This window comes from Jaculus jaculus, chromosome 2 (genome assembly GCF_020740685.1).
Source record: "Jaculus jaculus isolate mJacJac1 chromosome 2, mJacJac1.mat.Y.cur, whole genome shotgun sequence".
Classification (NCBI taxonomy): Eukaryota; Metazoa; Chordata; class Mammalia; order Rodentia; family Dipodidae; genus Jaculus; species Jaculus jaculus.
In genome coordinates, this window is record NC_059103.1 from 205,693,708 (window position 1) to 205,706,236 (window position 12,529).

General features: G+C 38.2%; 1 protein-coding gene across 1 annotated transcript in view; it reads right to left on the reverse strand.

Moving 5' to 3' along the window:
* The window catches only part of Phf20l1 (PHD finger protein 20 like 1), a 78,250-nt gene extending 66,025 nt beyond the window's left edge, over positions 1-12,225 (reverse strand). The window contains exons 1-2 of the mRNA XM_045142704.1: positions 12,141-12,225; positions 9,947-10,060 (exon numbers count right to left, since the gene is read on the reverse strand). Coding sequence (XP_044998639.1) covers positions 9,947-10,029 — 83 coding nt within the window. The 5' untranslated portion in view covers positions 10,030-10,060; positions 12,141-12,225. The remainder of the gene's footprint in view (positions 1-9,946; positions 10,061-12,140) is intronic.
* Between the last annotated feature and the right edge of the window lie 304 nt (positions 12,226-12,529).

Genomic DNA, 12,529 nt, shown 5'->3' on the forward strand with positions numbered 1-12,529 from the left:
TTGAAGTGGTATGTATTCCTTCATGACCAAGCAAAACTGTGGCCGCAATTACAACTAAAGCAGAGCCACTGCTAAAAATAAAAATGATTTTTACCATCTCTAAATTCTTAGTTATTATGTTACCTGACATAGTGAAACCCTGACACTAATTAGTACCTTCAACTCCCACAAGACTATTCAAAGAGAAACTCATATCTACACATTCTAAATTCATAATTCACAAAGAACCCAACCCTGATCAAAGAAGTTGATCACACTGAAGATACCTCATCAGTTTCCAATGTTGTCAACTCTCAGTTGGGTAACACAAGGGATTGAACATGGGAATTCCTGTTGCTGGTGAATTCCTACACTGGGCCCCTTTGCTCAGTGCAGTATGTGGGAAAGACTTGATTCAGCCACTAGGTCAGGACCAGGAGCTCCTTACAGAATGCTATGTGCTATGTGGATGTGCATGAGTGTTATCCAGAGACAGATTCCTAATGGAATCAGATTGTCAGGGGTTCTTGGACAAACACATAGAAGCAAGACCATCTGCAAGCACTAGTGTGCTATATATATCATCCTTTGATAACAGAGGAAGGAATACGAGCATATGCCAGGTGTATCTATGGATTTTTTTTTAAAAGTTCACCTTGGAGCAGCAATAAGAAATGCACTATTTGAGCATTACTTGTATTTAAGGAATTCATTCTGACTTGCTGTCTAGTTTGATCTATCTGGATTTTATTACATATATTGATAAATAAAATCAACCACAGAAAAATGACATGGAAAATCCCCTACACTTAACCTATAGGACAGAGTGTGTAAAATCAATAGGTTACAACCTGCCAAGCAAAATCAGAATACGTTAACAAATGTCCAAAAGATTTCACTGAAAGTTTTGAATAGGGATTTAATTTAATAGGTATTTGTATAAATATCATGTCAATCAAAATGGCAAGGGCATTTTTAAAAATTGTATTAAATTTTCGCTGGAGAGATGGCTTAGCGGTTAAGCGCTTGCCTGTGAAGCCTAAGGACCCCAGTTCGAGGCTCGGTTCCCCAGGTCCCACATTAGCCAGATGCACAAGGGGGCACACGCATCTGGAGTTCGTTTGCAGAGGCTGGAAGCCCTGGTGCGCCCATTCTCTCTCTCTCCCTCTATCTGTCTTTCTCTCTGTGTCTGTCACTCTCAAATAAATAAATAAATAAAAAGAAAAATTGTATTAAATTTTCAAGTTATGCATGTTAATAATCACTTGTTTATGTTGATGAGACAGCAAAAAGTCTGCTAGACATGATTTAGGAACTAACAGTTCTCCATTCATTTCATCTTATCAGCAAAGACAAGGAGGATTCAAAGCAATCCAAGGACTGGTAAAGACACACGGCAATGGAACAGAAGGAGTCTTAACATAGTGGCTCAGGGCAGGGACACATCCCACCTGAAGGAACACTCCAATGAGCTATACAAAAAGGCATTTGAAGTTCGCCTCTGGACTCTGCATCAATGTGCACAATGTGTGCATGTGCACACACCATACAGCATACACCATGCCACAACAACTACAGACATCTGCAAAAAAGGTACTTTTTAAAGAATTTTCTCTTTGATAAGGTAGTTAAGTTTTAAAGGATTGTAAAATATAAAATATATTAAAATTAAAAATAACTTCAAATATGTGTTAAACATAATCTAAATGTTAGCAGAATCCCAAGAATTAACAACAAAAAGTTTTGTGGATAAAAACTTCTAAGTATAATACATATTCATTAAGAATGAACTAAAACAAACTAGGAGCTTGCACTGGAGCTAACCTAATTGCTAGGTGGAGGATTATTTGTTAATAAAATTAAGGTGAAATGTAACCCAAAGCAAACCTAAGCCTCATGTAACCTAGCAACCCTTTAATATTTGACCTTCCTGGAAGCACTTAGAATATACATTATACTCTGTAATTTTCACTGTTTCTACATCCGGTCAACCACTGACTACCCTACAATAAAAAAGGATTGTGCTGGTGTTGGAGAAGCCAATGTGTTCAGACACTGCATACTAATTTCTTTCACACTTGAAAAACATACTGAAATCAAAATTTTAATTCAAACTGGATACTGCAAAATGAAACACACAAAATAATCAAGATTCTCATGAACATGGGTTCAAATTACGGGGCAAAAGCACATCTTCTCTAATGCTGAACTTTGAGAATCTCATCATAATATTTGATTTTTCCATACTCACCTTCATTATACTTTTTCAGTAGAAACCCCAAGTTCAACCTGCTTCTAGTTTTCTATTTACCTTCTATCACCATGAGAACCCCTAAGATCAAGAATTGCTCTCTACTTCTGCTAAACTATCTCTCCCACTCACTAGTGTTGAACTCAAAGGTGATATTCTTTCTTCTATACCCATACTAATTCATTATGCAAGCAAGTCAAAACATCCAGTATTTTTTTCCTGCAGTCCTATTTGGTAATACACCTACTGGTTAGTTCTAGGAATTTGTAGCAATTTGTTTCACTTGTCTCTTTCTAAAAATAACTACTGTTCATGTTACTATTTAATTGCATGAATGCTTATTAAGGCAGAAACCATGCTGAGCTCTTAATCACTTAACATGTGTTGTAAGGCTCTTTTGTTTTATAAAAGTTTTCAAAACAAAAGCAGGACTGCATCTCAACTCTGCCTGAGAATGAAATATTCTATCATGAAACACTGAGAAGCAGCTTCACTCTTATGCTTAAAAGTTGGTATGACAGGGCTGGAGAGATGGCCTAGCAGTTAGGGTGCTTGTCTGTGAAGTCTAAAGACCCAAGTTCGATTTCCCAGTACCTATGGAAGTCAGATGTACAAGGTGGCACATGCGCCTGGAGTTCTTTGCAATGGCCCAGAGGCTCTGGTGTATCCTTTTGCTCTATCTGTCCCTTTCTCCCTCTCTAAATAAAACTTTTTTTTAAGTTGGTATGACACAGATAAAATAATTAAGACAAAATTCAGGAAAACACTGACTTTAAAATATAAATTAAATTTGCCAATCCAGGGTAACAAATATCACCTTATGCAAACCCCATAAGCCAAAACTCACTGAAGTAGGTATTTCAGAAGCTCCATTCTTACAAACCCACTAAGTTCAGCCAACTTTGATAAATTATGTTTGGTGGTGTGTGTGTGTGTGTGTGTGTGTGTGTGTGTGTGTAATTTCACAGAAATAGCTTGTACATGAGCACGTATAAGCTAGAAGCTATTTTAGTTAGAGACTATTTTTTAGGGTTTTTGTGGACTTCTTTTGCCAATGAGCAAAAGGACTCTTATGACACTCTCAATATTCTATAAATACCCATGTTCTTGCTTAAACTTTACTGCAATGATCTTCCCCAAGTAGAGTAACTGACATAATATCTGCTTTTAAGTTAAAAAAAGAATGCAGTATCCAGATGAGAGTTGTAACTGGTGAGAAGTGGTGGTGAAACAGTTCTGCAAAAATAAATACTGAAAACCTGAGACCCTTATCTAGACTAGCAAAACTACCCTGCCTTTTCAGTAGCATGTTAATTTTTTTAAATATGCAAACATACAACACACAATTAGCAATGGAAGCAAATTATTTTCTCCCTCAGATTAAAAAGTCATTTGAATCCAAAACTGAAGTATCCTAAAATATCAGCAAATAGCATAATTTTTAGTAGCTATCTATCATAACAGATAAAATGGTTTTAATCAATGTCCTCTACAAGATATATGTCAAACATGAAATTCAAAAAAATAATGACATTTAACAGGAGTGATGTAATGAAAAGGTATGTCAGATTAGCACTTAACTCTTTTTTTTTTTTTTTTTTTTTTGGTCCATTATATGACTACCACCACCACCCCCAACCACCACCACATACACATACACACACAACCCACACCATGAAAGCCCGGGGCTCATGTTTACACTTTTAGAAACAGATGAAGGGGCTAGGAAAGTTGTCAGTTTGGAGCTTTGCTTCTAAGGTAAGCTCAGGAAGCAGCTCTGGAGAACAGCTAGATCTGAAATTAACCAGCCTTGCTCAAGCTCTCTAATCCTAAGTAGCAAGAGTAGCAGTGAACAGGACTTTCAGAACCCTTCTAAATGCCACATACGCACACACCAGTCCAGTAAGGCAGGCCCTGCTCTGGCCTGGGAACACTGAGTTTTAGCTAACAGGCTCAAAGCTTCTGGGAATCTACGTGAAGCAATAATCTGCAATGGTAAGCTCACTATATCTGAGGCAAAAACACTCATCTAATGCTTCAAATTTCTACATTTTGATCTCAAATATTTCTCTCCTAGTCTGAACTCAATTTTCTCTTAAATGTGGTGACTAAGTTTTGACCAAGTACAAGTTCTCATGTCTATCTTATTTACCTCATGTCTGTGCTAATCTCCAATCTACAAATGAGATAAACTTAATCTGTACTCCCAGGACAGATGAAGATAGACAAAGGAACTGAGTTTATAGTTTGAAAGGACTTAAAGGATCATCTACAATGTGACACTCCCACTACAAAACACTAGGGCAGAGAAGTCCCTTTCCCTGCCACACCACTCCTTTACAAGATAACTGAAATTTAAAAGGAGAAAGAAAATCATTTATATAGACACTGAGGTGATGATTAAACTGATGGTTTACTTAGAGTCTAACATTAAAATTTCATCACTATCTGAGTAGGAAAAGCATGAGAACTTAAGAATCTTTTAATTTCAATTTGAAATCCTTGCAAGAGGTGTCCTATACACCATGGACAAGTTTTCTGTGAACATATGAACCTAATTCAATTATGTTGGTTGATATAGGCAAAGGCAATTTTTCTCTTGAGTCTAGAGTCGAAATTAGGTTTACAAAGGCAGTTAGTGGCTCAGCATAATAACTACTTTCAAGTATATAATCTCAAATATAAAAGGACAGAATTTTATTGATATTAGCCAAAGAATCTCTATTTTAAGTTTTCACCTTAATCTTCCTATAATTTTCACTCATTCCATAGGGTTTTGAATTTTAAAATTAGATCCACACACTACTTTTCAAGAGCATTCACCTAGCCTAAATATGTATCACACAGCGTATCTCTGCTAATATCTTCCTATGAATAGCTATATCCAACTTTTAAAGGCTAGCATTTTATTAAAAATATGTATTTTATTTGAATTAGAAGGTATTTTTAACTGTTACAATCTTAATTTCAGTTTTCTCATACTATTAAGATTCTGTTCATGAACAACTTAAAAACTCACATTTGCAAATGTTCCATACAGTTCAAAAACCTCCAAGTGTGTGGAAACAGCATTTGCCAATTCAAATTTATACTGCTCTACCAAACTCTGATACTTGGAGGCATATCCACACTTTTTAATCTTTCATTTTCCTTTTCTTTAGATCTAGAAGAGAATTAAATAGACATATTCCAAAAGAAGTCAGAAGAGCATAACTCATCTGAATTAAATTGACTTTATATTTCAATTATTTTTAAGACTAACACCAAAGCATATTACTTGATCTGTTTTGATTTCATAATTATATCACTTACTGTAGATAACTATTTTAACTCTAATCAAAAGGATTAAGTCAACAATCAATACCAGCTTTGTCATTTCTTAAATAATATTCAGAATAATTAAACATGTTAATATTTGTAAGAGTGCTCTGTAAGCTATAACTCTATGGAAAAATAAGAATCTGATCATGAAACTATGTAAGGCTAGTTAATGACATTTTTCTTGTGACTCCAGCTGCCTCTCATGTCAACACTGCAGATTTTAGAAATATGATCCCCAAATATTTTTCAGTCTTCTCTCTTGTTTTGCATTTTTTCAGTGCTTTATACTAGTTATAGACTTCAAAACAAGCTTAGGTATTATTTGTTTACAAGCTTATTTGATCCATAAAATCAATCTGTAAATAAAAGCCAGTCTTATTGATTTTATTATAGTGATAAACCATGACTTACACATACTTATTTAATAAGTAACTGTGTAAATTTAAACCCATCCACTTAAGTGTCTCCACTGTAACTCCAACTCTGAACCTTCTCTTTCACCAAATATACTCCTGTATCAAAACACCTGTATTTTTATTTTGATGTTGCTTTCTTGAAGGGATTATTAACACTCAAATGTCAAGATGCAGATGAACACAGGCTATAGTGGAAAATATGGTGGAAATTAAGGTAGGAAATGAGTGATAAAAACTTCAGTAGACTATTCAAGAAAAAGTTAAAGACAATGTTTTAAATAAGACTATCAAACTTTTAAAAATTAAGAACAGGGCTGGAGAGCTGGCTTAGCGGTTAAGCGCTTGCCTGTGAAGCCTAAGGACCCCAGTTCCAGGCTTGATTCCCCAGGACCTACATTAGCCAGATGCACAAGAGGGCGCAAGCGTCTGTAGTTCGTTTGCAGTGGCTGGAAGCCCTGGCGTGCCAATTCTCTCCCCCCCCCCACACTCAAATAAATAAAAATGAACAAAAATAAATTAAAAAAAATTAAGAACAGCCACATTATTTAGTAGGAGTTAAGTTTAGTCAGTATAGATGAGATCCAGGCATAAAAAGCAAATACTAGAGTGAAAACTAGTCAATGACTTCTCAGGACCTGCACTTACAGGATGGATAAATAATGAAGCCATCAATGACTTTTTATATGTAGCTATAGTTTTACTTTGAAAAAAAAGTAAATCACTATTTAAAAATACAGTTTGTTTTCAAAGATATCTTTATGAACATTAAGGAGTGTGTGATATGGTTTAGAAGCAGTATCAATGTCACTTTCCCTAAGAAACAGAATCTTCCTATTAAATAAAGTCCTTCCAAACTGAAATAGAAGGGTAACTTCAGTTTATTTCTATCAATGAAATTTAGAGTTGTTCCTTTTATTTTTAGAGCATATGTAAAGATTTATTTTGCTTTCCTTTTGTATTTATAAACAACCTGTAACATATAAATAAAGCTAACTGGCATTTTGACCTTTATCATTGTTGTCTTATAGGTTTTTTTTGGGGGGGGAAGGGGAGGTAATGGGAGAAACGTACAGCTTGAACTCAGTGCTTGTCACATGCTAGGCTAGTCCTATGCCACAGAGCTTTGTCTCCAACACTTCTCTGTTGGTGAGACAAAAGTCTCTATCACTTGCCCATCCTGGCCTGTAACTTCCAATGCTCCTGCCTGAGCCTACCCAGTAGCTGGGATTAAGAGGTGTGTCATACATAGATTAATTCTCAGTAACAGATATACAGTCCAGTTTAAAAGCCTTGAGAACAGAAAAAGTAAACAAGGTTTGTAAACCTGCTCTGCTCTACCTGTCCAACACCTGTAACAAATCAAACAAAATATGATTCAATACTTTTTAAATTGAACTGTATATATTTAGGTTAAGTACCCTAAATGCAAAGAAAAAAACAAACCCAAAACCAAAACAAAACAAAACAAAAAAACCTCAGTATGAAAGAAAGAGTTCTATCAGCATATTTTTTAATTGTTTTACTCTTCTGGTCTCCATGAAATTGTCAGTTTCTCAAAAATTACATGATCCTGTGTTAGTCTCTTGACACTAAGACAAAGCTTTAAAGAACTTATATGAAATAATCATCTTTTACAAGTAGAATGATATGAAGAATTGTTTACTGTCTCATTTAGATATAAAACCTGCTAGGAAGACTAGGTCTCACGTGACTTTTGTACTATATATAAGATTAAATAAATGTCAGCACCTTAATAGTTATTCTGTAATAAAATAACTAATGTTAAATTAAAGTGTAATCCAATTCTGGTGTCTGATATTACTGACATAAAAAAATAAAAATCAATTTTACAAAAATTATTTGACTGGCCTAAACATGTATATAATATATATTCTTAAGAAGGCACATGAAGCAAAATACTAAACTGTGTATATACATGCGCTTATGGAAAGCAAACTGCTGGCAAGTTCAGTAACTGCCATGTGATTGCTTTGGCTAATGCTTGCTTAAGATTATTATCATTGGTGATCACTATGAGTAGATCGAAACTTCCTCACAAAACAAATACACATAAATTTCTTGATGAGAAGCTACAATTTTAAATTGTTCTTGGAAACTATAACAGCTAGAAGTACATTAGGCAGTGTGTTCACAGGTATGTCTTTTTAATAACTGTTTTCTCATAACTACTGGATAATAAATTCAATAGCCACTGGATCCCAAGTATTTCCCATCAAAGGTAAGTTGCTCATGGTGCAGGACAGTTACAGCACTGTGGTGAAAACAATGGAGAAAAACAATGAACTAGGTGCTTCTTAAATGTGGGAGCTACTTCAATGGCAGCTTTGTTCAGTAAAAAGCCTGAGAATACATGAAAGTGAACAATCTTCTTATTCACAAAATCAGTAACTTAAAAAAAACCTGCAGATTAGCATTAAAAAAGGTATTCTATATTTTTACATCACACAGAAATTCTATAGTGTGCCAAGATAATACAAAGTTCCTCTTGACCAAATCAAAATGAAGAGAACCAAGTCCTATGTAAAGTGGCATTATTCTGTTGTACAGTCTAATGCACTACTTCCCAATTGGGAGTACTTCTTCACTGCCAACACACCCTGCTGACATCTGACAATATCTGGAGACTTTATTCCTAATCATCTCTGCAGGATGCCTAGTACCAGCTACACTATGTACACTACCCACTTGATAATAACAGAACCTTAAAAGAACTATTTATGAAGATGCAGTTGGGGCATCTACCTCAAACTGGAGTTCCATGCCGCCCTAAACCAAAGCCCTAGACTGAGGCTACAGTTAGCAGTCAGAGAAGTGAGCTAAGTGCTAAGGCAAAAGTTAGAAGACAATGAGGGTCTCAAGTCAAATACCATGACTAAACAAGATTTCTCTGTCTTCCACTGCCAACTCAGGAAGTCTACTTAATGCAAATAAATAATCTACAAAAATGTCTCTGGTCTTGAAGAAGCTGCAGTGAAAATGTCAAGGCATGTGTTAAGTAATGCCTTGGAATTGCCAAACCACCAGACCTCTCCCAAAAAAACAGGCTGCAGAAGAGAGAGCAAAGCAGCATTGCTCCCAGGGCAGAAGCTCTCACACGTCTCTCTTGGAAGCCTTTGGGAAAGGGCAGTCTTTATTCCTTTGTAGCCCAGTGACCTTTGCATGTTGTCTCCCTTCTGCTCTATCCACATGGTGGCTTCACAGCAGAATAGCACCTTTTTCTACATCACCAGGTAAAGGGCATGCTGGAGTGTTTACACTGAACATCAACTACAGATGGCCAGAGCCAGGAGAGGAGAAACTGCGAGAGGACTTCCCACCTGGTACCTCAGTCACAACCTGCCTTGGGGTTCTTCCCTTAAAAGGAAGTTACACGCAACTTGGGGTTTTAAGTTGGGATGATAAAGAGTGGGGATTTCACAAAGTATACACTAAGAAAAAAAATGCTAATCATTAATAAACGCTTATTTGAAAGACCAATTTTCGTAAGGCAAGAAAACAGACCTAGTTTTATATCCAATATTGAAGAAGCTGAGCCTGTAAGTTCCCTCTCTAGCTCCCCCAGTATAGCTCAGTTAAGTTCTCAAGTGTACCAATACTCTCTATACATCTCACACTGTACCAGGCTTAACTAATCTGTGTCAGCAGGCTTTTTGTCCCAGGATAGATTTGAACACATCCTGAAAAATGTGTAGATGATAATATCATGTTGCAATGTCAAAAGGCTGGACACTCTGCCAAACAATGCAGGATGGACACTGTTGCTTTCAGGTCTCAAACACTTAAAAGTGAAAATACTAAGACACCCAAACTGAAGTTTTTAAATGTTGCACTTAAGAAGCCTGAATCTGTAACCTAAGGGACATGTATACTCCAAAGGTGAGCATGCTCAGGCTTCTGCTACATGAAAACTGACAGCAACTCAGATAGCACACGGGTCAGGTCAAAACTGTTTCCATACCATTTCTGTAAGTAGTCCAGTGCCTCCAAACGAGCACCAATCTCGAAAGTGATTCCAGGACGATTTGGGGGCTTTTTAGTCATCTTGAGATCTTATTCCGCAGTATTCTTTTCACTACCTCAAGAAGAAAAAAGAAAGTTAGATTCCAATGCACAAAGAATATGATTTGAGCAGGGAACAGGTAAAACTTAGCTAATTTTTAAAGCAATACATGGTACATTAAAATAACTGCCAATTCTTTTCAACTGAATTGTTACCAACATCTGTATGAAAAGTACAAACTGAAGGCAATCTTAGTAACACATTAGGAATACAGAAAAGACACTAGCTAGAAATGAATAGATGGAACATTAAACTTGATAATGATTTACATGGCTTAAATCAAAACTTGAAAGTGCCCAAGAAAGTTCCACATAGGGGCAGCTGAAAATGCTGTCTTGTGTTTAAAAAATTAAGGTAGCTCTATGTTCTGAACTGATGAGTGAAATTCTTAAGAGAACACATTAATCAACTTTTTCCACTTAATTTCACGTGTTTGAGTGCTTCCTAAACCACACCCCTAAATCCTATGCTAAGAATACACAAGGAGGAAACAGTAGACAAACCTCTGTGCCAGAAAGGATTCTAACCATTCCTCTTGCAATGAGATGATTCATTTCTGTGCTCCCCTACTTGACAGCACATGATTCAATCATTTTAATATATAGTTGGAAAGGAAATTTTTGTACCTTACATTCAATGAGCATATTAGATTTTTAACTTAGAATTTACTATTAGGTTAAATATAGCGACAATAAAAGCAGCTGTATTGTTTTTTTAATGTGATGAGGACCTATCTCTTTAGTTCATTCACACATATTGTCTACCTAGCACACTTGATGCCTCTTCTTCAGTATTGAGAATTTGAAGAACATGAACATTTGCTTATGTAGAGTTTATTGAAAATATAATGGGTATACAAAGTCTCATGAAAATATATCTGGTAATCAGGAATACAAACATGTGGTTGTTGAGGAAATCCCTACATGTTTTGATATTAGTGATCTTTAGAAATTATGGCCCTACAGTTAACAAATGAACAGTAAATTTTTATGACTGGGTCATAACTTAAAATAGGCAAAACATATAGCCGACAAAATTCCAGGTGCCTCTTCCTCTATCTTGGAAAGAATCTGATACCAAAGAGAAATATATATATTTTACACCAACACCTGCTATGAAATTATGAGAGATCCAGTTTAAAAGCTCACGGTTGAGGGGCAGTGAGAAGACATCCTGGCACAGCATCCACAAATATCAGAGCACTAAGACTCTTGGCCAGTGAGCACCTGGTGTAATGGGAATGAATATGGATATTTTTTTCTAGAAACAAACTGTCTAGGCAGTTTCTTACATGTGTAGAAACAATCCAAATGTCTGCTGTTTACAGGAAGAGCTCAAAAGGGGTAATTCACCAGTTACAATAACTTTTTAAGTTAAAAAGATTTATTTTCCTAAAATAAAGCAGTTGGGAGTGGTCTGAGTGGTCGTCCCCACACTAACATTTTCTAGGACCAAAGTCTGTAAGTCTAATTCACCCAGTGACAGGGATGAAATATGCAAAAAGGCAAGATTTCCTTCCTTGAGAGGAAAAGGAAAGGATGAGGAGGGACTTAAACTAGGATTTTTTTTTTTTTTTACAAAGGAAAACAATCTATTGGGAAAGGCAAGAAAACTTGAACCAAAAGAATATTTAAAAAAAAAAAAGAAAAAAGAATAAAAACAGAAAGATAAGCTGCAGAAAGAATGGACCACCTCAAAAAAAAAAAAAAAACTGAACGATGGAGGCTACGGGAGATGACAGCAGAAGAGAAGGGAAAATGCGTAAGACAGACACACATACGAAGTGGTCAAGGAGTGAGCGGACGCCCATCAGAGGAGGGGGCGAGGCGAGTCCGGAAGGGGGTGTCAGGGAAAGGGAAAGGACAGGGAAGGCCGGGCCAGGGCTGGCCGAGAGCCCGGGAGCCCGCGGGTTTGACAGCCGCCGGCCCGGGCAGGGGGAAGGAAGGGAGGAGGAGCGGGAGCGGCGGCGCCCAGACAATAGGGGCGGCGAGTGACGCGCGGGGCGCGAGGGGAGCGGCCCGGAGACCGAGAGCGGCGCGGGGACGGCCCTGCCGGGGCCCGGCGGCCTCCAGGCCCCGCCGCCGCCTCTTACCGACTCGGCCTCCTCTCCGCGCAGCAGCCGGGCCGTCCGGGGCGCTAGCAGGGCGGCCAGCCCCGGCCTCCGCCTCCGCCCGCCCGCCCGCCCGGGCAGCGGACCGGGAAGCGAGCAAGAAGATCCCGGCGAGCCGGGGCCGCGGCGCCGGGTCGGCCCGTAGGTGCGCGGGAGGGAGCTGGGTCCGAGCCCTCAAGCCCGCTCGGGCTCCGTTGCCATCACCGCCGCCTCCTCCTCCTCCTCCTCCACCGCCGCCGCCGCCGCCGCCGCCGCCGCCGGCCAGCCCAGAAGCGCCGCCGGCCTGGGCGACGTCAGCCGCCCGCGACGCGCCGGAAGCGGGCTTGGGTGCGTCACGTGACAGCGGAGGGCTGTGTTCGGCGCGCGCGTTC